Below are 24,979 nucleotides of genomic sequence, written 5' to 3'. Positions count from 1 at the left end.
ATTTTGACTGTACAGAGTACATCTAAATAATTAATTTATAAAAATTATAATATTACATTGAACTATCTAAATTAAATCAATACTGTTAAGAATGATGATTAATATATTTATCAAAAAAATTATAAAATTTTATTTTTATAAATATAAAATTAAAATTAATTGGCTGAATTTTTTTTTAGAGTTGGCTTCTCTCCTTTGAGACAATGTTGTTAAAATAAAAATTGGACCGGATGGTTCGACCGCCACCCGCTAAGTAAAACGGTTTGGTTCAACTAATTGAACCAATCTGACATTTAACCTGGGTTGACCCAGATTGAATCGACCAATTTTGAGAGAATCGGCTTTGACCTGAAAACCGAAGCCAGGTCAACCCGATTGAAAGCAAAAAAATTAAAAAAAGAGAAAATTAGGCTAAGTTGTTTAGATTTGTAACTTCTCTTTTCTAATCACTAATTCTCTCTTTTCTTCTCTTTTCTAATCTCTAATTTCCCATTCATGTCCCAAGCTCAATCTCTACTTTCTCTTACAATCTCTGCCTCCAGCTCTAGAGATCCAACCTTTGGCATTGAGACTAGAAGCTTGTGAGTTATGACATGACGGGGTGCCTCCAGCTCCAGCATTTTCCTTCAAGATCACAAGCTTATACTGACATGACTCTATCTCTAGGTCCAACGGTCCAAGCATCTAGCTTTTGGAATCAAGATCCCAAACACAATTGACAAATTAATATTTTATTTATATAGTTGCGCATATAAATATTAATTTTTATTTAATTTTTATGTTATCGGCTTGACCGCCAGTTTAACCGATTAGACCATGAAAACCGCGACTCGTTGCTCTTTCCAGTTCGATATCCAGTCCGAGTTTCAAAACATTATTTTGAGAAAAGCCCCTTCTGTCTCTCCTTTGAGGTAGAGGAAAATAAATTTAGACGGTGTAGATTTAATAATTATATTTTTATTTATATCTTTAAAATAAAAATATAAAATTTTTTAATAAATATATTTATCAATGTGGCAGTCCTAATTTAATATAATCTAAATTTAATATAAAAATTTAAATTAATTTTTTAAATATATTTTTGACAGTATAAATATATTTTGAACAGAACAGTAAATTTATTAAAAAATTTTAATATTAATTTTAGACCATTTATAGTAAATTTGAATTGTCAAATTAATAAATATATTTATTAATTTTTTTACAATTTTTATATATATTTTATTTTAAAAATATAAATAAAAAATAAAAAATATTAAATTTAGATCATACGGATTAAATTTAAATAATGTAGATTAAATTTATATCTCAAAGAAAGGTAGAGGAGACTTCTTTCGAAACGGAGAAGTGGAGTTCCTTTTTTATTTTTTATTTTTTTGGTGTTGAGCACGTGGTACCGAAACCAGATCCATATAAACCCCCTCTCGCCACTCGGCCTTCCCACGACAATTCCTCATTACCTAACTTTTTGAATGGACAAACAATCCTCCTCCATGGCTACCATTTCCAAAAGGTAACGCTTTTCGACCTTGGAACTTAATTTTAACGCTTTTCGATCTCGCCTCTTTCTAGTTCTTGCACACGATAGCCTGATCATATTCATGACCACCTGTCTCGCAGGCTCCAGGGAAAAGTGGCCATAATCACCGGAGGCGCTAGCGGCATTGGCGCCGCCACCACGAAACTATTTGTCCAAAACGGCGCCAAAGTCATTGTCGCTGACATCCAAGACGACCGCGGCCTGTCCCTCTGCAACGCGCTGGGCGCAAACGACACCGTCTCCTATGTTCACTGCGACGTCACGAGTGATTCCGACATCAAGAACGCGGTTGACACGGCAGTGACCAAGTACGGCAAGCTCGACATCATGTACAACAACGCCGGCATCCTGGGCGACTTTGATTTCACGATACAAGGTTCCAGCAACGAAACCTTCAAAAGGGTTTTCGAGGTCAACGTTTACGGAGCTTTCTTGGGGGCGAAGCACGCTGCAAGAGTCATGATGCCGGCAAAAGCAGGAGTCATTCTCTTCACGGCGAGCTTAGCTTCGGTGGTGGCCGGAGAGGCACCTCATGCCTACGCTGCGTCGAAGCACGCCATTGTGGGGCTCATGAAGAACCTGAGCGCGGAGCTAGGGCAGTACGGGATAAGAGTGAACTGCATCTCTCCCGGCGCCGTTTTGACACCGTTGGCGAGCAATACGCTGAAGATAGACAGCAGAGTGACGGAGAAAATGATGGGCATGGTGATGTCGAAGGGGATGGTTCTGATGGAGCCCGAAGAGGTAGGGAACGCGGCGCTTTATCTGAGCTGCGACGAGTCCAAGTCAGTGAACGGTCTGAACTTAGTGGTGGAAGGAGGAGCAAATAATGGAAAGGCCAATCTCTCACTTGCCTCGGGGGTGAAAGATCTGATGAAGCTTTTCTACAAGAAGTGATCATGTGTCTGGCAACCTTTTCTGCGGACATGGATTTGTTCCTCTCTATTTTAGGTTGGTTCCCTCTGGCTACGTACTTACATGTGCTAGCTCCATATATGGTACTTCAAACTGCGTCTCCTGATATATCATCCAGGAGCCCCTCATCATACTCCAAGTGTTTTGTTTTCCCCTGATAATACTCCCTCCGGCTCCGCTTTATATATAAAATATGTACGTGTCTGTGTATACAGTGGTAACTATTAATCTTTAAATCAAGTTTGGCTCCAGTTGTTTCCTTCCCCTTTATGTTATCATGAAAAACAGAAAGCAATAAAACTGTGGAACCATTTTATAGGAAGAACTACTCACTAATTTTATTCTGAAGCGAGGGAGTAAGTGGTGGCGGTTAAGTAATGTCCTTTCTATTATTAGGCTTGTAACGAATACTAGAGACTTACGGGCTTTGCGTGTGAAAATTGTTCTTTTCCCTCCCTTGATTAGGGATAACGTACGTGGATTAATCAGCTTAGGCAAAACAAAAATCAAATGAAACCCACGTTAAGGAAGCTTCCCAAATCTCAGTTAGGATGTTAAAAGCTCTTTAAAAATAAATAAAAAATGATGTTTGGGTAAAAAAATTTCTAATGGACTTGAGGACTAAACGTGACGTTGGCCGTGAAGCTACTTTTTTTGGCCTCTGACATTGTATTTGCGGTCAGTGGGGTATTGAATATTTAAAATGATAATTAATTTTTTTTGACCTTATCTCTCTCTTCCATATGTGCTTGCACAAACTAGACTCGGACACGTGCATGAGGATTAATGATTTGTTTTTTCATGATTTTTTAGGCTGTGTTTGGTAGAGGAATCACAAGTATGAAAAAGGAATTGAAGCTGAAATCATAAAACAATGATATTTGGTACATGTGAATTTAAATTTTCAAAAATCTTGATTCAAGCAAAAAAGATTGAATTGAATTCTTTGACGGGAGCTATGGAATTGGAGCAATTCTATAGAATTATATTTTTTTGAAGGCAATTTTATCCTTATATAAAAATAGAGGAGAGAACTATGCCCTTGTTCATTTGTGATTAATATCGAAAAAATTGAGCATGCAGACAGTCGTACAGTGAACAATTGAAAATGCTCAACTCGTGCTTTCATATATATATATATATATATATATGCCCAATTCAAAATGCCCAACTCAGACAATTTAAATTTTTATATATAAAAATTATCATGTGTGTGTGTGTTTATATAATTTAAATATTTATAATATTTCATTTAAAAATTATTTTACTTATTTTTAATATCCATCATCTATATAATATTTCATTTGTATATTAAATAGTATATGAGAAATTAAATCACAATATTAATATATTTTAATTTTGATTTTAATTTTTAGGGATATTTTTGTCTTTTAAGCATAATTTCATTTCCTGTCTTACATACCAAATAAAAATAATACAAGGATTTCATTTATTTTTTCTAACATACCAAACATATTTTTAAAATCCAATACTATTCTAATTCTGATTTCGATTCCAATTTTGATTCTATCAAAAACTATTTAGTCATACTAAACGGGGCCTTAGGTTCTCAACTCCCAAAATAAAAAAACAGAAGAAGAAAAATACATGAAAAACGTTTTCATTTACTGTTGGAGAAAAATACGTTGAAGAATACTGATATTAAATTATATTATTCTTAATTTAAATTTAAAATTTGCGAAAAACACGTGTAATAAAAATTCAATTGTATTATTTTTAATTTAATAATATTCAAATTTTTACTAATTTTATACTCAACGCATTTTATATTTGTATTTAAAAATTGTTAATTTTAAGTTTAATATTTATTAAAAATTATTAAATTTGTCACGAAAATATATATAAAAAGTTCATGTATTTTTTTATCATTATACATCTTAATTGATTTTTAAATTAAATTATTTAAATAAATTTCAGTTTATTCAACTAATTTTTTTTAAATATTCATGTTAAAGTCACTATTTTTTAACTTCAGTTTATTAATCTCAATTAATTTTAACTTTAATTATAAATATTTTAATGCAAACGCACACTTAATCAATGTTTAAATAGGCTTGCGTGCCCAGGCGTGGCCTAATGAAGGAGCAGGACCGTGGAAGTGGATTCTCTTCCCACTCGCTAATGATAATGCGTGCTCCATCATTAGTTACCTAGCTAAATCACGTATAGGAAGTAGCTATGAACAGTACTGGATGTACTCCCTTCCCTTATAAATTATAAAATATTTTTATATAAAATATTACATATTAATAAAGCTTATTAAATACATTTTATAATCTTATTTTTTTAAAATAAAAATATAAATTTTTAAAAATATCATTCATTTAATACTACATTGATAAAAAAATATTAAAAAAAATATATGAAAAAGATAATATTAAAAAAGTATCATTAATCAAATTTTATTTTTATCAAAGTGTCTTATATTTTAAAATGTTAAATTTTTTTTAAAACATCTTATAATTAAGAAATATTACTTTTATAATATTCAAGATTCCTGGTCCTTGCGTTGTCCTTTTTTGAGTTTTACCTTCTTCTATTGATTAGCTGGATTTGGCCAAAAAAAAAAAAAGATTAGCTGGATAACATTTAGCTAGGCCATTTAATGATATTTTTTTTTTCTTTTTAACCGTTGTGTATATTAAGTAAATGTCAATATAAATAATTAACTTGTTAGAAGTCACGTTAACATGATTAAATATCGTCTTATCAGGTTTTTTATAAAAGAATATTCAAATATAAATTATATTATAATAACTCACTTTCACATTAATTTTAATTTATAAATTGTGGTTTATGAAAATTTTAATTTTGCAAACGTTAATCCAGACAAGTTCTAAGAATTAGGACTATTCACATCGCCTGAAAAGCTAGGCCCCAGCCAAGTCATTCAGCCACAACAGGTCGACATTAGACAAGGATCCAACTGCGTTAATTCTTTCAAATGTTTTGTGAATAATAGTATTTTTTATTGAGAATTATTATAAACTATACTATTTTTATGATTTTTTTACATTTATTGTCAATGTGACTTTTTTTAATATCTTTCAAATTTTAAAATGTGTTTTTAACTTAATACCATCTAAAAATAATGACAGTTGTTGATTTTATGTAATTTTTAAGAAATTATTTTTGAACCTAATATTAATTTTATAAATTATATGTTTTAAAAATTAATGATTATATTTTTCCAAAAGAAATTTCAGGTCAAAAGGCCAACCTGTCCCAAATACTCGAGCATCAGGCTTGGGCAGCAGTGATGTTTGGGCCATGTCTGCATCAGCATTGACACGTCTCGGGCAATACCAAAGGATCGTGGGCCAATCTCTGGCCATCAATTTTCTTATTAATTGGGTTGATCGTGGATGCCAGAGTAGGTCGAAGTATTCAATATCCTGTAATGAGCCATAAAATGACATTCCAAAATTTTTCATGCCAAAAATTCGTTTTTCTTATACACTACTTCCTCCGCACCGTAATACAGGGCACTTTGTAAAGTTTTACTACTCCAAAGCATTGGGCGTCAGGTAGTTTTTGTAATGAAAAACATTTATGTGTTTAACTTTATATATTGTATACTTGCATTCAAGCAATTTAAAACAAGTAAATTTTAATATGTTAATAATATTAAAAATAAAAATTTATCATAGAGACATTTATGTAATGCATTAAAATTTTAATTATTGTTAAGGCGATTATATAGAATATTTAATGAAGATATAATTAAAAATAAATAATGTTTTAGTTGCAAGATTAAGGTTCTGCCTAACTATTTTGGAGAATTATAATTAGTTACCGATGTCGTGTATTGTGATCAAGATTTAGCATAATGTTAAGAAATTAAACAATTCCTCAATTGCTAAACGCTCCCTCCAGACCGAATTAATGGGCACAGCTGAAATTTATATTTAATCTCAAATATAGGACAAATTTGTATCAATTTTTTTCCAATATGATCTCTCTCTCTCTCTCTAAAAGATGATTCATTCATAGCACTATATATCTAATAAATCATTTCTCTCCCCTTCCTCCGCTTCTCGGACGAATGGAGGAGGATGGTTAAAAAAATGATCCTCCAAAATAAGTGTCTAAGTAAACTTAGCTAATGCATCTGTTTGACAAAAACTTTAGGCATGTAAATAATGTTTACAGACTAATTTCTTCCTAGAATCATTCAAGCCTCCTGTATAATATCCCAATAGAGGTGGTTTTGCGGGTAATCTCTTAAGATCATACTTATAGCATTGGCACAGTTTGAGATTACATTAACTCTCCTAATTTCAAGTTTCTAGTTATAATGCAATCCAATGATAATGGCTTTTACCTCTGTAATAGTTGGTGGTAATGATTCTACCTTTGAAAAAAAACCCAACATTTATCTTCCATTTTGTTGTCTAATAATTTCACCAATAGCACTTCCTCAATCCTGTAGGCAAGAGGCATCTGTTTCCAAAGTAAAAGACCTAGCATCCTGTTGGTAATGGTGGCTTCTTGGGCTACCACTCCCTCTTCACAATATCATGCTTCGCTTCAATACAATTTCTCTTTAACAGTGCCAATTAAGTTATAATTTATAGAGGCACTTTATTGCGTTAATTAAATTAAAAAAATAAAAATTTGAACTGTCATTTTTTTTATAAATTCAAAGATATTAATACTATAAAAAAGAGACAATAACATGAAATAAACCCATTGGAGAAGTTTTTGTCAACTAGGTCAAGATTCAAAAGAGAAAAGTTTCACATGGGTTGTTAGACATACAAGTCCAATCAGGAGGGTTCAACTTATACCTATCTTGATTGGCCTAATTTCGTATTGGTCATATCGGGACAAGACACGGGATTTTACAATATATTAATTATATTGATATAATTTATTTTTATATCTATCTTTTTAATAATTTTTATTTATATTATATGTCTTGCTTTATTTTAGAAAGAGTTACTAACTTTCATATTTCAACCAAAGGAAAGAAAAAGAATAATGACTTAATATTATTCTAGACTTGTCTATTATTGTTGCTTTTAGAGATCACTTGTAATTATTATCATAATGTGTTATGTCTCATATATAATAGACTTTAAATTAAGTTATACATTTGTAGTCGTGATTGATGTAATTCAACAACTGTTGTGACTTATATACAGGTGTTATTTTGGTTTTAAACTTAATAAGTTATGTGATTTAAAATTTTAATTAATGAATGTTATTATTTAGACTTTTGTCTCACATTGTCTGCTTTATTAGGACGGCGGGACGTCCTAATTTCATCTTAGTCCCGTTCCGATTCCTAATAAAATGGAGCATAGATAATTTTTTGGGATGAGATATGGGATAGGGGTGTCATGATCCTATCTCATCTCATGAACATCCTTAAGCCCAATTAAGATGTAAATGCTATACACATACAAGGATACAGTTTCATCATATATCAGATGAGCATTGCTCATCGTAAAATTGTGCCATTTCAATGCAACGATTTTTTGTTGTTGTTGTGAAAGCTCAAGTTATAATAAGATTGTTATTATTATTATTTTTATACAAATATTACCGTAATATTAAATAAATAAATTTAAATTATTAGTAATTGACTAAACAGCTTAAATATAAAAATTTACCTACATGGTTTAGAACCATATTGAAAAAATTAGGAAAAATGACCTAAGTAGTCTAGAATAAGAGTTAGATATAGCAAAATGAGCTAATTTCTCTCATAAAGTAATGAATAAAGGTTTAAATTATTGTTGAAATATGCACTTAGATTTAATATTGGATTGTTGAACAATATTCCTTTTAATAGGTGAATACTTGTGCATAACTAATACAATTTTTAAAAGTATAAAATATTTTAAATTACAGTTATGTACAGTGTAGGTCACATTTGAACTGTCAAGGTAAGCTTTTAACAGTTTAAATATAATATAATTATTTATTATTAATAATGATGACCACGGTGAGCACCGAAACTGCATCCATATATACACGGTTTGAAATTGTGATGCAGAGGGTGCCAAAAATAGAATTTCGATGCAGAGACTCATAGACAAGCCCAATAATTTGACCTCTTTATTATTCATTGCCAGCCCGCTAAGCCGGGGATTCAAAATCGAGAAAGTAAAGGGCCCATTCTAGCAATACCAAGCTAGCATGTTTTTGAGCCGAAAAGGTCTTGAAATTTAGGCGTGGGCCGATGTAGGTTTTTAATATATAGAAAAAACCCTAAGTTGTTGGTATATTTTGCACTCTGCGCCGTGGCTGGTCTTGCGCTAGTGGTTGTTCACCGTTATCGTCCGAGCGCCGCTCAAGGTCTCAGACGGAGTCACCATGGGACGCGTCCGCACCAAGACTGTCAAGAAGTCTTCGCGCCAGGTCATTGAGAAGTACTACTCTCGGATGACCTTGGATTTCCACACCAACAAGAAGATTCTTGAGGAGGTTGCTCTCATTCCCTCCAAGAGACTCCGCAACAAAATTGCCGGATTCTCGACTCATCTCATGAAGAGGATCCAGAAGGGACCCGTTCGTGGAATCTCTCTCAAGCTTCAGGAGGAGGAGCGTGAGCGTCGCATGGATTTCGTCCCCGACGTCTCCGCCATTAAGACCGATCAGATCGAGGTCGATAAGGAGACTCTAGACATGCTCGCTGCTTTTGGTATGAATGATATTCCGGGGCTCGTCCAAGTTGATCCCGTCCCTGTGCAGCAGACGACGGGATTCGGTCGTGGTTTTGGCGGAGCTAGGAGGTATTAGGTTTTGGCCTTCATCTTCGTGGTTTTGGGATTTGAGCTTGTCGTTAGTCGCTCATAATCATGTAACTGAAGTTTTACTTGTCATCCGGTGATTAAACTTGAACTTCTGTGTTAGAGATCACATATTATGGTTCTACTTTTTTTCTCCAATTTACTTAAATTAAAACTCGTCAAAATTTAGTCAATGCAATTGATTTTGTATGCTTCGTGTCGCGTACTCAAACGAATTAGTGACATGCCCCTAAATTTATATTCCTGTCCGCTAATGAGTTATCTATTTATGTTGGTTTCGAACTGGTTTTTAATTCAAAAGGAGGCCAAAGGATGCGCTTTTTCCTCACTGTGCAAGTTGTTCTAATTCCTTACCTTGGTTCAATTGAATTGTGAAGCTGTTATTTGTTGTACTTGAAATTTCAATTCTCTTCCATTATAAATTACGGTTGTGTATATTCCTCTCTGAAATTTACTACATTTGATGTGTTGAGATTTTTGATGCCATAAGCTTGGTATTGGACTGGAGCGACTAATAATATATAACGGAATCGAATGGTTAGCGGTATAATCGCGAGTCATCTGATTGCACGCCCCCAAACAAAAGATCATATTGTTCAAGAGTTTGGAAGGAACAAATTCTTAATGGAATAGACTGAGTTATATCCATACCTCATCTTTCAATTGCATCACATGATTGTGATATTTGATTGAACTGTATCACTTATTTTATTGTCTTCAATTCTCCAATTCAGGAAGAAATAGAATTGCTCTTTTGGATGGCATTGAGGGTTTTGTGGGTTTAATTACTTATCTTTTTAATTTAAATCTTTATGAAAATAAGTTCTGCTAAGGTCCTTACTCTCACTCACCTTAAATCTTGCTTCCAAAGCTATATTATATTTGATTGAGTGTTGTAGAAATTTATGGCAAAAAGGCTCTTTAGTGTTTGAAATAGCATCAACGTTGTAAACCACATACGTTTTATGGCAAAAAGGGTTTTGTGTTACTTCCCAATTTTTAATTAACATATTGCTTTTCCTTAATTTTTAAATTCGAACTCAACTTGTACTGTTGTCAGTTAATTTAGTTAGTTTTAATTTGAGCTTAACTTTCTCGTGTCTCATTTTAATCCTTCAATCACATTTGATCGTGACTCTCTTTTAATATGATTTTAATTTGAATTATATTTTTATCCTTTAATTTAATTTTCTTCTTCTTTAATTGATTGTTTAAAAGAAATGCAAATGTTTGATTTTTTTTTCCTTTAATATTAGTGAGCCATATAACACTTATATTAAATATTCTGTCACAATCCAAAATTTGAGTTGTGACCTGTTAAGCTAATTTCTTCTATTTAATCTAGCAAGCTTGAACAAACTATAGTATAAAAATAAGACACAATTATTATTTATTTGAATTTTCATTATTTATTATAAACTCAATTATCAAAGCAGAAAAACATCTCAAATTAGCAAACATGTGAATGGAGCAAACAAAACATCACACATTGATTTTAACACCCTCATAATAGTTATGACGCGATGAACAAGATAGATTGATTCTTACATTACACTCCATATGTCATTGAAGTATGGTAAAGCATCACAAATACATTTACCAAATGCCTCATTTGGGAAAGAAAAAAATAATAATAAAGGAATGACAATGAGCGCATAAATAACAAAGTGCACGAAAGGAAAAAAAAAAAAAAAGACCCACAAGAGTGTTTTGCAAATGGATTTCAATGAGATAAAAAAAAGCCAATATTCATAAAATATATTTTTCGTGTTAAGAAGGAGGAAACAAAATTCACCAATACTTAATAAGACAATCATATAACAATCATTAATACCTAATCTTTCACCGTCAAAACATTACATTACATCATCAATTATGTCAGACAAACAAAAGATTCAGTCATAATAATCATTATAGACAATCACGTTATTGAACATTCAATTACAATAGTATTTTAATCAACCCCGATCTCCAACCTTAGTGGGAAATAATCGTCCCATCTACAGCATAGTACTTGTACTTATCTTCAATGTATAACAATGGGGAATAATCGTCCAACCAATGTATTATATAATATCTACATGACATATAATTCATGATGAGGAATAATTGTCTCACCTACTAGCGAACACACACCACTTGATCAAATAAATTAAATAAGAAAAGGGAATAGAGTGAAAAAAAAAAACAATGGAAAGCATGAATAGTAGAATAGATAATTTCTTTTCTAAAGAAAATAATTAAATTTAATTTTGAAAACATAACAATTAAAATTTGTTACAAAAAGAAAGGTACAAGAAATATAATAATGTGGTAGTAGTTGCCATGTCAATACTAATAGTAGTCATTATCTTCTCCACCATACAATCATAACTCAATATCAAATCAAGGAACAATAGTTTTCAACAAACAGAATAAAATCCAAAATAATATTAAGCAACATAATTTTCGGATTTGCTTCCCAACTAGAGCATACAGATAAAAAAAAACAAATAATTGAGTAGTTCAATTTTGAAAGGATAGAAAGATGAAAACAAATGATATCACCTTGCTATTCATGCCCAAGTGTCAAAAGCTTACAACCTCTCCCAGTCTAGACTCAATATGACCTGTACAACACCCCACATCATTCACAATAGTCACCTACCATGATTTCAACACTCAACCTCTTGATTTTAAAAACATAAGGGGAAGTCAATTTCATATAGATCATCATATAATTCTTCACATTTTTTACTTGCACTAGTATTTTTACCTTTTATAGATATCACAATCATCAAATAGACAACATAAGGTCCAAAATACAACATTAAACTTAAAATGAATAGTGCAAGTAAGTACAAAAGAATGCTCTCCTAGTTGGCATTATTAATTTAGAATACGCATAATAAACACAACTCATTCAGTCACAATACTAACAATCATACAATTTAAATATCATAACATGCAAGGGTCATAATGCTAACAACTATATGCCCTTAATATGACATGTAAGGCTGTAATAATAACAACCACATGGCCATGATTTGATATGCTTTATTAATGCCATCCTTATATCTTCCTGATACTTTTGACATGAAATCGTTGACTATTTCACTCAACGGGATTCGTTCATGTATTTAGACTACCCAAGCATTTCAATTGTGAGGAGTTGCTTGGCTAAGGCTACTATACTCACTTGTGAATAACAATTTTTCCTAAATCTCACACTATGAGATGTCATACCCTCAGCTAGCTTCCTCGTTGAATAAGTGAAAATTAGTTAGGTTTGAGTCCCTATACTTGTATTAGTATTTTGATCATATTAAAATTTAGAACATGCTTATACAATAACTTTAGGACCCAAGATATAACAATCAATTATGCAATACCCTTTAATGCAAGTGTAAACAAAATGCTTTCCTAATTAGAAAATATCAATAAAATTACATATTGAACAATAAATTTGAAAGGCTATACAGTAGGAATACTCAATTTCTAAGCCTCTAGAGCCTTTCCCTTATCTTTTCTTGAGCTAGAGCCTGTAATAGTTTAAGAGAGAGGGGTAAGTACAACCACTCATTAACCAAGGTATACCTATTCTATGTAATTGCATATTAATTGACATTTAATAATATATAAAAGTTCAAGAATCTATCTACATAATCACATATATCGAATGACACATATATACAAATTATCACATTTCTCAAAGTCACATCACATCACACATTGTCACAATATAAACAACTGTGGAAAATGGTTAAACACAGTAATCACGATTTGCCACAAACTTAGCAACCAGGTGACATGTTGGATAACATGCATGATCAACTACAACCTCATATCCTCCTCATAACTTTCGATTGAAATCGTGGGCTATAAATCAAGCAGTGCCTTGTCCTTATGAATGGATTACTTAAACTCACCAATTGTGAAAAGTAACCTGACTAAAGGTTACTACACTTACTCTTAAACTATAGTTTTTCCCATTTTTAAATCCTCAGGGTGTCATAAATCCTAAGCTAATCTTTTTGACAAATAGGTAAAGATAGCTAGGTTCGAGTTCCTCGACAAACAAGAGGACAATCCCTTAATAAACAATGGCATAAAAGCCATTCTTCAATTTCAGTGATAAGCAGTTATTACTTTGTGGATTTTATCTACTATTCTCTTTAGATGAACTTTCGCCAATATGATTATATAATAATTTATGCTTACATATTTTGACATATTCACATGTATAGTAGCAAACTTATTGTTTTCATATAATAATAGGCTACCTCATGTGAGCATCACATGTTTTCCACATTCTATCATCACATATACATATACTTATCACTTCATGCTCATTCTTTAACAAATTCAACTCATTCATTCACAACATATCATCACATCTAAATGCATATAACCTCCTATTAACAAATCAAAATCATAAACTTTACATAACTATCATATCCCAAGTAGGTAACAAAAATCACATTGGCACTTTCTCAAGATTCACATGTTAAAATCATGAAATTCTATGATTCATGCCAAATATATCATTTTAAAAATTTAAATCAATTAAAAAATAACTACATATAAATATTTCCCTTAATGACCTCAAATCTTTAAGTGACTAAATGTTTACCCCTCAAATAAATGCTTCCAAATTTGCTCTCAAGCTAAAATAGTACACGAGAAAATTAATTAACTCCACAATCATCAATATCACCATTTACACAATTTAAACTCTTTATTCTAATACTTCAAATATCGTAAATTCCTTGTCTCTAGCATTTAGGCTTATCTATCAGGTTTATTAACTTCCCTTAACTCATATTGACTTCGTTAAATATTCTACACGCTGTTCATAATCCTTAACAACCTCTAAACATCACATTTAGTACCTTAACTTCGGACATAAATGCTCCTCAACCACAAAAAACATGTACAACCATAAATCCTAGATTCAAATAACTTAAACAACTCCTATTAATTCTATTTAAATCAATGAGTTTGAACTTATAACCTTTATGGACTAAAAATCTCTTTTCCAGCACAAAGCCTAACTCAAAAACTCTCAAATGAAGAAAGGAAAGGAAGAAAGGAGCTTAAGAAACTTACCTTTAGTGTTTTCTAGCTCTAAATTACTTGAAATGCTCCAAGACTTCAAGCCTTAACATTGCCGACTCAAGCTCTCAACATTCTCCCCACTCTATCTTTTATTTCTCATAAAAAATCACACTTTAATTTCACTAAAATGTGAACTATGTGCCCCAACATGTGGCATAGAGAGCTTCCCCACATGATTTTGGCCTATTGCATCACAACATATGATACATACACTGTGGTATCTGGCATAAAGTTACTCTTTCTTGTTTTTCTCCTTTTTTGAGGTTCAGGTGACCCTAACTTCACTCCAGACCTAAACATAAGGCTGAAATCACAATCCAATACATTTATTAGCCCTCTTTAATCATACATCACACTAATTTACTAAAGTATCCTTATTTAGCTTAGTTAATCAGAGTTAAATTTTTTGGATGTTACATTTAATATCTCCACTCCTTTCCGTAAGTGAACTTTTACATTATATGATCATGCATTGCAACACAATGCTTACTTATAACATATGCATGTACTCATCAAATTCTTGGCATACAATTTCTTAAACGGTGGATTCATAGCATGCATTTTTCAAGCATCAAACTTTCTCACATTAAATTCTATACATACCGTTATGCACTTTTCACAATAACAACATTTTTCTCATTTTAATTCCCATTACACCACCACCATCATGATAATTCATTTTTCTCATGCATCTTCTCATGGTCATGCTCAAACCAAACATTCATTAAATTTTTCACAAACAAAATCATTTTACCAAGGCTTAAATTGTTAATTTATGCCACAATTGCATTTTTATACATGTTTAAAGCATACTCTTGTTTTATAAAATGAGTTATCATTATCTATAACTAATTAACAAACAAATGCATAACTAAATTTTTTTCAATTACTCTAATTCTTTAAGAGGTTAAAGATTTGCCCCTCAATACAATCATTTTCAAAGCTCTTCTCAATCTTGAATGGTGTCGATAGGTGATTAATTGTAAACACTTAAAATCATTAATATCTCTATTAATGAATTTACACTCATTTGCTCAACACTTTAAAACTCCCAAAATCTCAATCTCCTACATATAATCCCACTCATAGAGTTTATTAACTTTTTTTAACTCTCATTAACTTCATTAAACTCTTAACCTATCATTAATGGCATTAAAACTTTGCCAACCACCACATTTAATGTGGACTTACCAACATTAATGTTTATCAACCACCAAAAATGCATCAACTCATTTGTCTAAAATTTAAACAACTTAAATAACTTCCATTAATTTTATTTAAGTCAATAAGTTTGAACCCATAGCTCTATACATTTGAAAATTACTTCTCCAACTCAAACCCTAACCCAAAATTTGAAAAAAAAATTGGAAGAGGGAGGAGAGTTGATGCTTAGTATATTTACCTAAGATGTTAGATAGTTCCAAAATGCCTTTAATCTTTCAAGTTTACAAGTCCTAGTAGAGCTCCTCGTGCACCTTTCATTTTCTCCTTTTTTCATATATTTTTTTAAGCTGATATGTGTTCTAACTTATTAGAATTTTTGGCCATATGTTGCTGTGTGTGGCATAGAGGGCTCTCCTTTTCAAGTAATTAGTCCACGTGCCACATCATGTGAGAACAATTCCTTTATAATTGTGACCCTTACGCTGTGGCATACAATGCCTATGCCGCAGCTGTAGTATGTGACATAGAACCACCTTTTTATGGTTGACTTGATTTCACTCCGGATCCAATCTTAGAACTACAACCATAACCCAATTCTTTCATTAGCCCTCTCTGACCATACAACATATTTATTTACTTAATTATCATTATTTAACTTAATTTATCAAAAGTTAAGTTTTAGGATATTACAAATGTCTCATCCATACCACCTTATGTAGGTATAAAACATCAATAAAGCTATCTTCAAGAAATTATTAATTTTAATATAATTTAAGTTTCATTTAAGCTCTTATACCTTCCTAAATAAATTTCTTACTCTCAAATTAACCATATGAATAGTTTTATGTGTCAAGTATTACTTAACATTAAACAGATTTACTAGTTATCAGATTAGTATCCTATAAACTTTGTATTACGTCCTGCTTTAGAGAGATTATTGAAGAGGAAAAATTTTAGAAAATAATGATGAAGAAATAAGGTGAAATAGAATTATCTAGTGAAAGATAGAGATCCCACTATGAAACTTGGTCCTGGTAGATGATATTGAGTTTAGCAAAAGATGAAGAGGCATCGACAGATAGTGGGAGAGGGTGAGGGTGTGATCTGACAATAAATTTGCAGATATATGCTTATGTAAACTCTGACTAAAATTATATACATGGCCCGAAGCTTCTCTCTAATTTTTTTTAGAATTTGTTTTTATTAAAATATTATCAAATCTTCATATACTTGCCTTATTTATTTTAAAATTACTAAATTCTATCCTAATCTCATTTAATTAATTAATTATTTTAATGATTTTATTTTTGTTTTGATTTTTTAAGGTGTGAAAAAATTTACTTGATTTGATTTTAAAATTTAAATTTCAAAATATCTTAAGAATATTTATCTAATATTTGCTTGATTAAACAGTTAAATATTTTTTTCTTAGATTCAACTATAAGGATAAATTTATTAAGGTCATAGTTTTCCCCTTTTAATTGTATCTATTATTCTTAATCTACAAATACCATACACATATATTTTTTTTTGTACTGCATGTGTTCCCTCCTTAAAAAAATTCAGTCCCCAAATTTCTAATGGCACCTTACGCGAGATTGAAATATGTAACTTAATTTTGAGTTTTTGACACATGACTTTTTTTTAAATTTTTAAAATTCCTAATTTTTTTTAATAATGATTGATTTTGTTATTTTTACTTTTAAAGATCATTACTTTTGCTTCCTAATCCTTGACTTGTTAAAAAAATTTGGTCCCTGAATTTCTAATGGCACCTTACACGAGATTGAAATATGCAAATTAATTTTGAGTTTTTGACATATAACTTTGTTAACTTCTTAAAATTCCTAATTTTTTTAAATAATGGTTGATTTTGTTATTTTCACTAAAAAAAGATCATTAATTTTGCTTCCTAATCCTTGACTTGTTTACCTATCATGACTTAATGTATCTTGTCATAAGAAGGATAGCCATCCAATTGGATAGTACCTGTTGAAACTTATGGGAAAGATAAGTGTTTTAAGGCTAATATATAGTTATTAGCAAAATAAAAAAATGCTTTTTTTAAGGGGCTAATGAATGAATTGCTTCTCTTTTTTTGATGAAATAAACAAAACAAAGGGTTCTATACCCTTAAATCAGCAAAAAGAACATCAAAAATAATCCCAAGGGGATTAGTAAAGATTATTACACCATTTCCTCGATTGAGAGCCTCCTTTGCAAGTTTATCGACTACGTTATTTGCTTCACAATTGCACCAACTTCATACAGCACTCCAATACCTAGAACGCATACTCTGAATCTCAAAGAGCAGATCCCAATCAGGATGTTGATCCAAGCAATCAACTCTCATAGCTTTAATATCCTCTAGACAATCTGTCTCCACCATAACCTTCCTCTAGGTAGAAGCCCAAGCTCTTTTAAGTGCTTAGAGAATACCCCATAGTTTAGCTTGTAGATTGCTTCTATGACCAATATGATACATGAAGCCCCTAAGGTTTATTCTCATATGGTCAAGAGCAATTCTACCACACCCTGCGATTTCCCTATTACCCCCATATGCTCCATCAACATTAAACTTGACCACCCCAATATCTGGAGCACGCTATCCTTCAAAGCCACTGCAAATATGCTTCAAGCTCAAATTTAGATGAGACCATTTTGCCATAGCTTGAACTTGTGAAATAATAGACAGGACCCTATTCTCCTTTTGTTGAAAGACTCTAACGTTTTAGGTAATCTAGAGTTGTCTACACATCAGGGCAGCCTACACATTAGAGCAAACTATATATCCCAACGCACACCTTTAACTTCAATTCTTCTAGATAAATTCTAATTGATCTAATCCACGTGGTCGTCATATGCCCTGAAAATTGCCTTCATCTCCATTTAAACAAGCCTCTCCCAACATTCCACAGTCACTGACAGTCTCTTAGCATGTGAATAATATTTTTAGTATAATGAGTACAACGATCACAAACCTCATCTGTTGGAGTCCCTTTAGACACACATAACGAGTTTGTCATTAGCCTTCCTTTCACACACAGCCAAAGAAACATTTGATTATGTCATAGTATTGGAGCCTTCCAAACACATCTTCACAAGTCCTTTTGTGCTATATCACTATTCGGGCAAAGATTCAGATAGGCTGACTTAGTAGTGAATAACCCATTATTTGACCACTTCCATCTTGGTTTATCATCCTCATCTTTTATAGAAATCCTATAAATCTTATTAAGAACATTTAATGGAAGATACTCTTCAAACTTTGCACCATTCCATCCATCAGATGTTGAAAAATATTTATCAACCATTTCTTCACATATCTCATCAGGAATAGGATGTGTAACATACTTCAACAATGGATCATGGTGGGGAAGCCAACAATCCTTCCAAAAATGAATTGTAAAACCAGGCCCCAACTGCCAAGCTACACCCTTTAGGGTATTTTCCTAGACGTCTTTGATACCATGCCATGCATTAGAGCCATTTTTATAAGATTCAACTTTAAGCACCACATCATCACCACAACTATATTTTTCCCTCATGAATTTAACCCATAAAGTGTCTCTTCAGTTTATCAATTCCCGACCGAGTTTCATCATGAAAGCCCTTTTCTTATACTAAGCTCTCCTCGTACCTAGACCACCATCCTCCTTCCTTTGGCACACATCTTCCCATGCCACTAAATGCACTTTCTTCTTTGAGTCCGCTGCACCCCATATAAACCTGCGACATTTTTTTATCAATTTCATTACAAGTATGAATAGGCAAATGAATTGCTTATCTAATCCCTTCAAATCCACACTGGTAGATATGGTAAACCTATGGAAAATACAAAATGCATAGCATGGCCCTTGCAAATCCAAGAATGAAAATACACAAATTCTGAAGTAGACTGGGGTTCGCGAAGGAGACCTTCACCTTAGGTTTGAAGGTTATCATCAGCAAAGGATATAAAAAGATGAAGGAGAAGATGCACGATGGTAGCGAAGAGTGATCTAGCAAAGATTGGTGAAGGAGAAGACACATGATAACCTTCACCTTTGGTTTGAAGGTTCTCGGTGGAATGACTTTAGATAGTTCACTTCACTATTCCATTCTTATTATTCTTCTCTTCTATTCTTTCTTGATATTATTTTTCTCTTTTGTTTAAATTAATCAATTTTTTCTGCTTTCATATTCGCTCCGCACACTTAAGACTTATAGCTCTTAAACTATATTCCATGGACATTATACTAGCGATTACTAACATATAAATTTTCCCTAAGCAGCAAATTTTATACTGTTCTTCCAATTAATAGATTATTTCATGGATGATGATTAGATGCTGATTTAGTTAACATGAAAGAAAGATACTCATTATAAAATAAAGCAACTTTCACAAGTCAATGTATCCAAGTTTTTATGGTCAAGAGATATTTCCCTGCACATGTGATGAATCTGTAGCTTCTTTTTACTGCTATTATATGATTACTTGATTTGTCTGTGTTTTTTGTCTCAAAAACAGAGTTAAAAAGAGAGACACATACTGTTTTAAAATAATTAGGGATAGACTTAGTGCCATAAACAAGAAAGTCAAGGTATTTTAAAATTCCTAATAATACTTGAGATGAACACAATTGTGTTTATATTGAAAAGATGTGAGCTGTGAATTTTGATGGCGTTTTTATACATATTACTCAGTGATTGAATCTTATCCAATGATGACAAGAAACAATAATTCAATACCTTAATATAATCTAATCATGAACCCATATGATGCTACTGACATTCATGACAAACGTGAACCACAAAGAAGCCAAACAAACGCTCAAACTAAAAAAATAAAAATAAAAGATGGTTCTATATAGTTCTGCTAGACATGCAGAGAAGCCAAAAGTTCTGTTTAATATAATAACACTACTTTATGGAACCAGTTTCAAAACCCATTCCTATTCAATTTATTTAAAATGATGTTAAGAATTTTGATCGAAGCATGCCGCACAATATGTTCATCACTGTATGAAGTGAGAAATTACTCTTCAATTTCTTTTACATACTACAACTAACACTGAAGGTTGAGACTTACTTCAGGGGAAGTGGTGTTTATTGCTGCTTGGAGCAACATCTCAGTTTGGTATGTATGCATCCTTTTTTTCATAATGACATTATTACTTGGAGTACTGCATTTACTAATTCACAATCACACTCCTCTCGCTGCATCTCCAATGATCCCGTCGCAAAACCTTCACGTTTGCAGAAATCTTCAAGCTACAAAAGCGGCTGGTCATTTTGTATTCGCCACAGGTTCTTCAATCCATGCTCGTGCTTGGGAGCGGAGTGAGAAATTTTTGTTGAGAGGTGAAAATGATAAAGTATATATAATAATTAAAAAAATTAATATAATATATATATATATATATATAACAGATATAATATAAATATTTTAATATATATATATATTTTTTAAATTTTGTTCATCGATTTTTTATGTATAAAAATCATTATTTAATATACCTATGATAAATGTTTTTAGCAATTTTTTTCTCAATATAAATTATCATTAAATTGGCGAAAATTTTATCATCCCTATAAGCATTAAATGATTTAAATACATAATTAGAATCTTAAGTTCTATTTAATGTAATAAACTTTATTACTTATTTATTGAATTTATTATTTAATTCTTTCAATTAATAATTGTAGTAAATAAATATATCAACACATTAATAATTTTCAATTATCATAAAATATTTATGTCAATGAGATCAAATTATATTAGAGTAAAACTCATTCATATAATAAATTTTAATAGTTTGATTATTTAAAAAATAATTTATTTTAGAAGAACATCTTCACCAAACCTCTTCACTTTTAGATAAGTAGTTTTATGATAGATACCAAGTACATAATATTTAATATATTTTGAAATTTTTGTTGCAATGTTTAATAACTTTTGTTAATAATAATTCTCATAATTTCTTTTATTAAATGTAAAATAAAAGTAAAATAAAATGACACTAATTTTTTAAGAGCATGTATACCATTATCTTATTGAAAATAAATAAATTCTATGGCAACCATATCTTCAAACTATTAAAATAGTTGCTCTATATATATGTAAAAGGTTATATCTAGAATTGAAATGAGAATTTCATCCAACGTTTCATAACTTTTATAATGTACTAACTTATCAGAGCTGAAAATATTTAACCTCTATATTTTATTAAAAAAAAAATTGGCTATGGCCCTTGTTGGTTTCCTCCTCACTCCACCTCTGCTCGTGCTCTGTTTTTTTTTTTTTTGCCCAATCTTTGCTCATCTTGAAATTTCAAGGATTCAATTTAAACTATTGGGACGAAGACCAAGTTCAACTAAAATTATAAGAATTAAAATTTTATTTTTTCCTTATTTTTTCAACAACCTCACTGCTTCATTTATATTTTTAAAAAATAATATATTAAAATTTCAAATATTATCATTAAGATACGTTTATATATATATATATATATATATGTGATATTTAATAAGAGTATAATTAAAAATATACAATATTAGAGTTGTGAGGTTAAGGTTTTTCCAAACTATTTTGGAGAATCATTATCAATATCTTATATTACAGTTAAGATTTAGTATAATATTAAGAAATCAAACACGTCCTCAGCCGCTAAATGCTGCTTCCAATCCTAATTATTGGGTGTAGTTTTAAAGTTATATTTGATCTCAAATATAGGACCAATTTGTATCAGATATTTTTAAAATACCATTTCTCTTTAATGGCGCCAAGTTATAATTTATATACACGCTTTATTGTGTTCATTAAATTTAATAAAATAAAATTAGAAAGTCAGATATTTTTTTGAATAAATTTAAAGAAATTAACGAACATCTACAGTAAAAAAGGGACAGCATTATTGCGTAAACCCAATGGAGAAGTTGCTGTCAACCAGATCGGGATCAAAAAGAGAGAAATTTCAAATGGCTTGCAGGTAATATAAGCCCAGCCAAGATGAAAATGCTGAACCTGTACTTAAACACAGCATGAAATTGTGAAGCAGAGGCTCATAGCTAAGCCCAATAATCAGACCTCTGTTATAATTACTTGCCAGCTAAGCCGAGGATTCAAAATGGAAGAAAGTTGTATTAAAAAAATGAGAGAATAACAAGTAAGGACTGTAGAAAAACATTAATATTAAATTAAAAATTTTAATACTGAAACATGATATAAAGAGTATTGGAACTTGAGAACATTCTAGAGAATCAATTGTAACCGTAGGATAGATTTAATCTCCACCGTCCATTGAGGAGGTGGGAACATTCTAGATCAAAGGAGAGGCCTATAAATACCTCACCCCTTCTCATTTGTAAATCATCCTTGAGTTCTCAAAGCAATAGAACTCTCACATTCTTCAAACTCTTTCTACTCTCCTTTGCCTTTGAGCTTTCCCTTTCCTCTACTTAACCAAGCATCCTCCTTTCATAAAAGTTCTAATATGACATTGATGTTTTTATAAGATTTTTCTTGTCATTTTCTTCAAAAAAAAATTGAAGAAAGTTTGACATAAAGGGCCCATTTTAGCAATATCAGGCTAGCATGTATTTGGGCCAAAAAGGCCTTGAAATTTAGGCGTCGGCTGATGTGGATCTCATGACAGGCCGGGCTCTTGTAGGTTTTTACTGCATAGAAAAAACCTAGGTTGTTGGTATATTTTGCACTCTGCGCCGTGGCTGGTCTTGCGCTAGTGGTTGTTCACCGTTATCGTCCGAGCGCCGCTCAAGGTCTCAGACGGAGTCACCATGGGACGCGTCCGCACCAAGACTGTCAAGAAGTCTTCGCGCCAGGTCATTGAGAAGTACTACTCTCGGATGACCTTGGATTTCCACACCAACAAGAAGATTCTTGAGGAGGTTGCTCTCATTCCCTCCAAGAGACTCCGCAACAAAATTGCCGGATTCTCGACTCATCTCATGAAGAGGATCCAGAAGGGACCCGTTCGTGGAATCTCTCTCAAGCTTCAGGAGGAGGAGCGTGAGCGTCGCATGGATTTCGTCCCCGACGTCTCCGCCATTAAGACCGATCAGATCGAGGTCGATAAGGAGACTCTAGACATGCTCGCTGCTTTTGGTATGAATGATATTCCGGGGCTCGTCCAAGTTGATCCCGTCCCTGTGCAGCAGACGACGGGATTCGGTCGTGGTTTTGGCGGAGCTAGGAGGTATTAGGTTTTGGCCTTCATCTTCGTGGTTTTGGGATTTGAGCTTGTCGTTAGTCGCTCATAATCATGTAACTGAAGTTTTACTTGTCATCCGGTGATTAAACTTGAACTTCTGTGTTAGAGATCACATATTATGGTTCTACTTTTTTTCTCCAATTTACTTAAATTAAAACTCGTCAAAATTTAGTCAATGCAATTGATTTTGTATGCTTCGTGTCGCGTACTCAAACGAATTAGTGACATGCCCCTAAATTTATATTCCTGTCCGCTAATGAGTTATCTATTTATGTTGGTTTCGAACTGGTTCTTAATTCTATGTTTTTGATAGTAGGTTTTAATTCAGAAATTATGATTGCGTATATTCCTCTGTGAAATTTACTGCATTTGATATGTTGAGATTTTTGATGCCATATGCTTGAGGCTGATTTTTTCTTATAATCCATATCTCATCTTTCAATTGTATGACATGATTATCGTATTTGATTGAACTGTATCACTTATTTTGTTGTCTTCAATTCTCCAATTTAGGAAGATATAAAATTGCTCTTTTGGATGGCATTGATGGTCTTGTGCGTCATTTCTTATCAATTTAATTACTTCTCTTTAATTACGAAAATAAGTTTAACTTAGCTGCCTACTCTTGGGGGTTGGTAATAGGTGAAAGCTAGACTTTGGTTAACTAAATCTGAGTTTATATTACAAACGTCGAGCCTGGTCTTTCATAGGCTCAAGCTTGAGTTTGCGGCTTGGCCTGAAGTTTTTTAAAATCCTACATCATATGTGCCTTTTAAAAATGTTTTTGAATTCAGGTTCCAAAGTTTTTAAGTAAGCTTTCGAGCTTACCAAATTCTATATTTTTATGCAAGTTTCAAAGTACATATATTTTAAGTTTCAAATAGGGTTAAAGTCTATTTAAAAACTATGTTTAATTAAAATAAATAAAACCTATAATAAATTTAAATAAAACATATTTTAAAGAGTTATCCCATGTTTGTTGCCGAAATCACAAAAATTAAATTTAAGGGTAGGAGAATTAAATGAAACTAATTATCTTTAAGATAAAAAACTTACAAGATAAAATTTAAATGCAATATAGTATATAAATATATAAATTATATAAATTTAAATATAATATAAGTATTTAAAATTTATAAATATACCTAAATAGGTTAAGTCTGCAATCTAGGCTCGGCTTTAAAAATTCAAGCCTGCCTTGTTTAAATGTGTAAAGTTCTAAACAGGCTTGATTTGTTTATAAATAGTTTAGGTTAGGCCACATCGAG

The 24,979-nt window shown here is 31.7% G+C and overlaps 3 protein-coding genes across 3 annotated transcripts; all 3 read left to right on the top strand.

The window, feature by feature from the left end:
- The first annotated feature begins 1,396 nt into the window (after positions 1-1,396).
- LOC129307109 (short chain aldehyde dehydrogenase 1-like) lies at positions 1,397-2,706 on the top strand. The gene is made up of 2 exons (XM_054947977.1): positions 1,397-1,513; positions 1,621-2,706. Exons 1-2 carry the CDS (start codon positions 1,473-1,475, stop codon positions 2,435-2,437), a joined length of 858 nt encoding a protein of 285 aa, XP_054803952.1. The 5' UTR covers positions 1,397-1,472; the 3' UTR covers positions 2,438-2,706.
- A 6,005-nt stretch (positions 2,707-8,711) lies between these two features.
- LOC129307483 (40S ribosomal protein S17-like) lies at positions 8,712-9,428 on the top strand. Its single transcript, XM_054948462.1, has one exon. The coding sequence runs from the start codon at positions 8,801-8,803 to the stop codon at positions 9,224-9,226; it is 426 nt and encodes a 141-aa protein (XP_054804437.1). The 5' UTR covers positions 8,712-8,800; the 3' UTR covers positions 9,227-9,428.
- A 13,761-nt stretch (positions 9,429-23,189) lies between these two features.
- On the top strand, positions 23,190-23,905 carry LOC129307482 (40S ribosomal protein S17-like). Its single transcript, XM_054948461.1, has one exon. The coding sequence runs from the start codon at positions 23,278-23,280 to the stop codon at positions 23,701-23,703; it is 426 nt and encodes a 141-aa protein (XP_054804436.1). The 5' UTR covers positions 23,190-23,277; the 3' UTR covers positions 23,704-23,905.
- The last annotated feature ends 1,074 nt before the right edge of the window (positions 23,906-24,979 follow it).

This window comes from Prosopis cineraria, unplaced genomic scaffold, assembly GCF_029017545.1.
Source record: "Prosopis cineraria cultivar Desert tree isolate PC_DT_omini unplaced genomic scaffold, ASM2901754v1 PC3, whole genome shotgun sequence".
Classification (NCBI taxonomy): Eukaryota; Viridiplantae; Streptophyta; class Magnoliopsida; order Fabales; family Fabaceae; genus Prosopis; species Prosopis cineraria.
Note: the sequence above shows the minus strand (reverse complement) of the source record. Positions and strands in the feature narration are given on the sequence as shown.

Excerpts from the sequence above, each read along its gene's own strand:
- LOC129307109 (XM_054947977.1), top strand. The coding sequence starts at position 1,473 with ATGGACAAACAATCCTCCTCCATGGCTACCATTTCCAAAAG. Across the intron at positions 1,514-1,620 it reads ATGGCTACCATTTCCAAAAG|GCTCCAGGGAAAAGTGGCCA; the intron begins GTAACGCTTTTC and ends CCTGTCTCGCAG.
- LOC129307483 (XM_054948462.1), top strand. The coding sequence starts at position 8,801 with ATGGGACGCGTCCGCACCAAGACTGTCAAGAAGTCTTCGCGCCAGGTC.
- LOC129307482 (XM_054948461.1), top strand. The coding sequence starts at position 23,278 with ATGGGACGCGTCCGCACCAAGACTGTCAAGAAGTCTTCGCGCCAGGTC.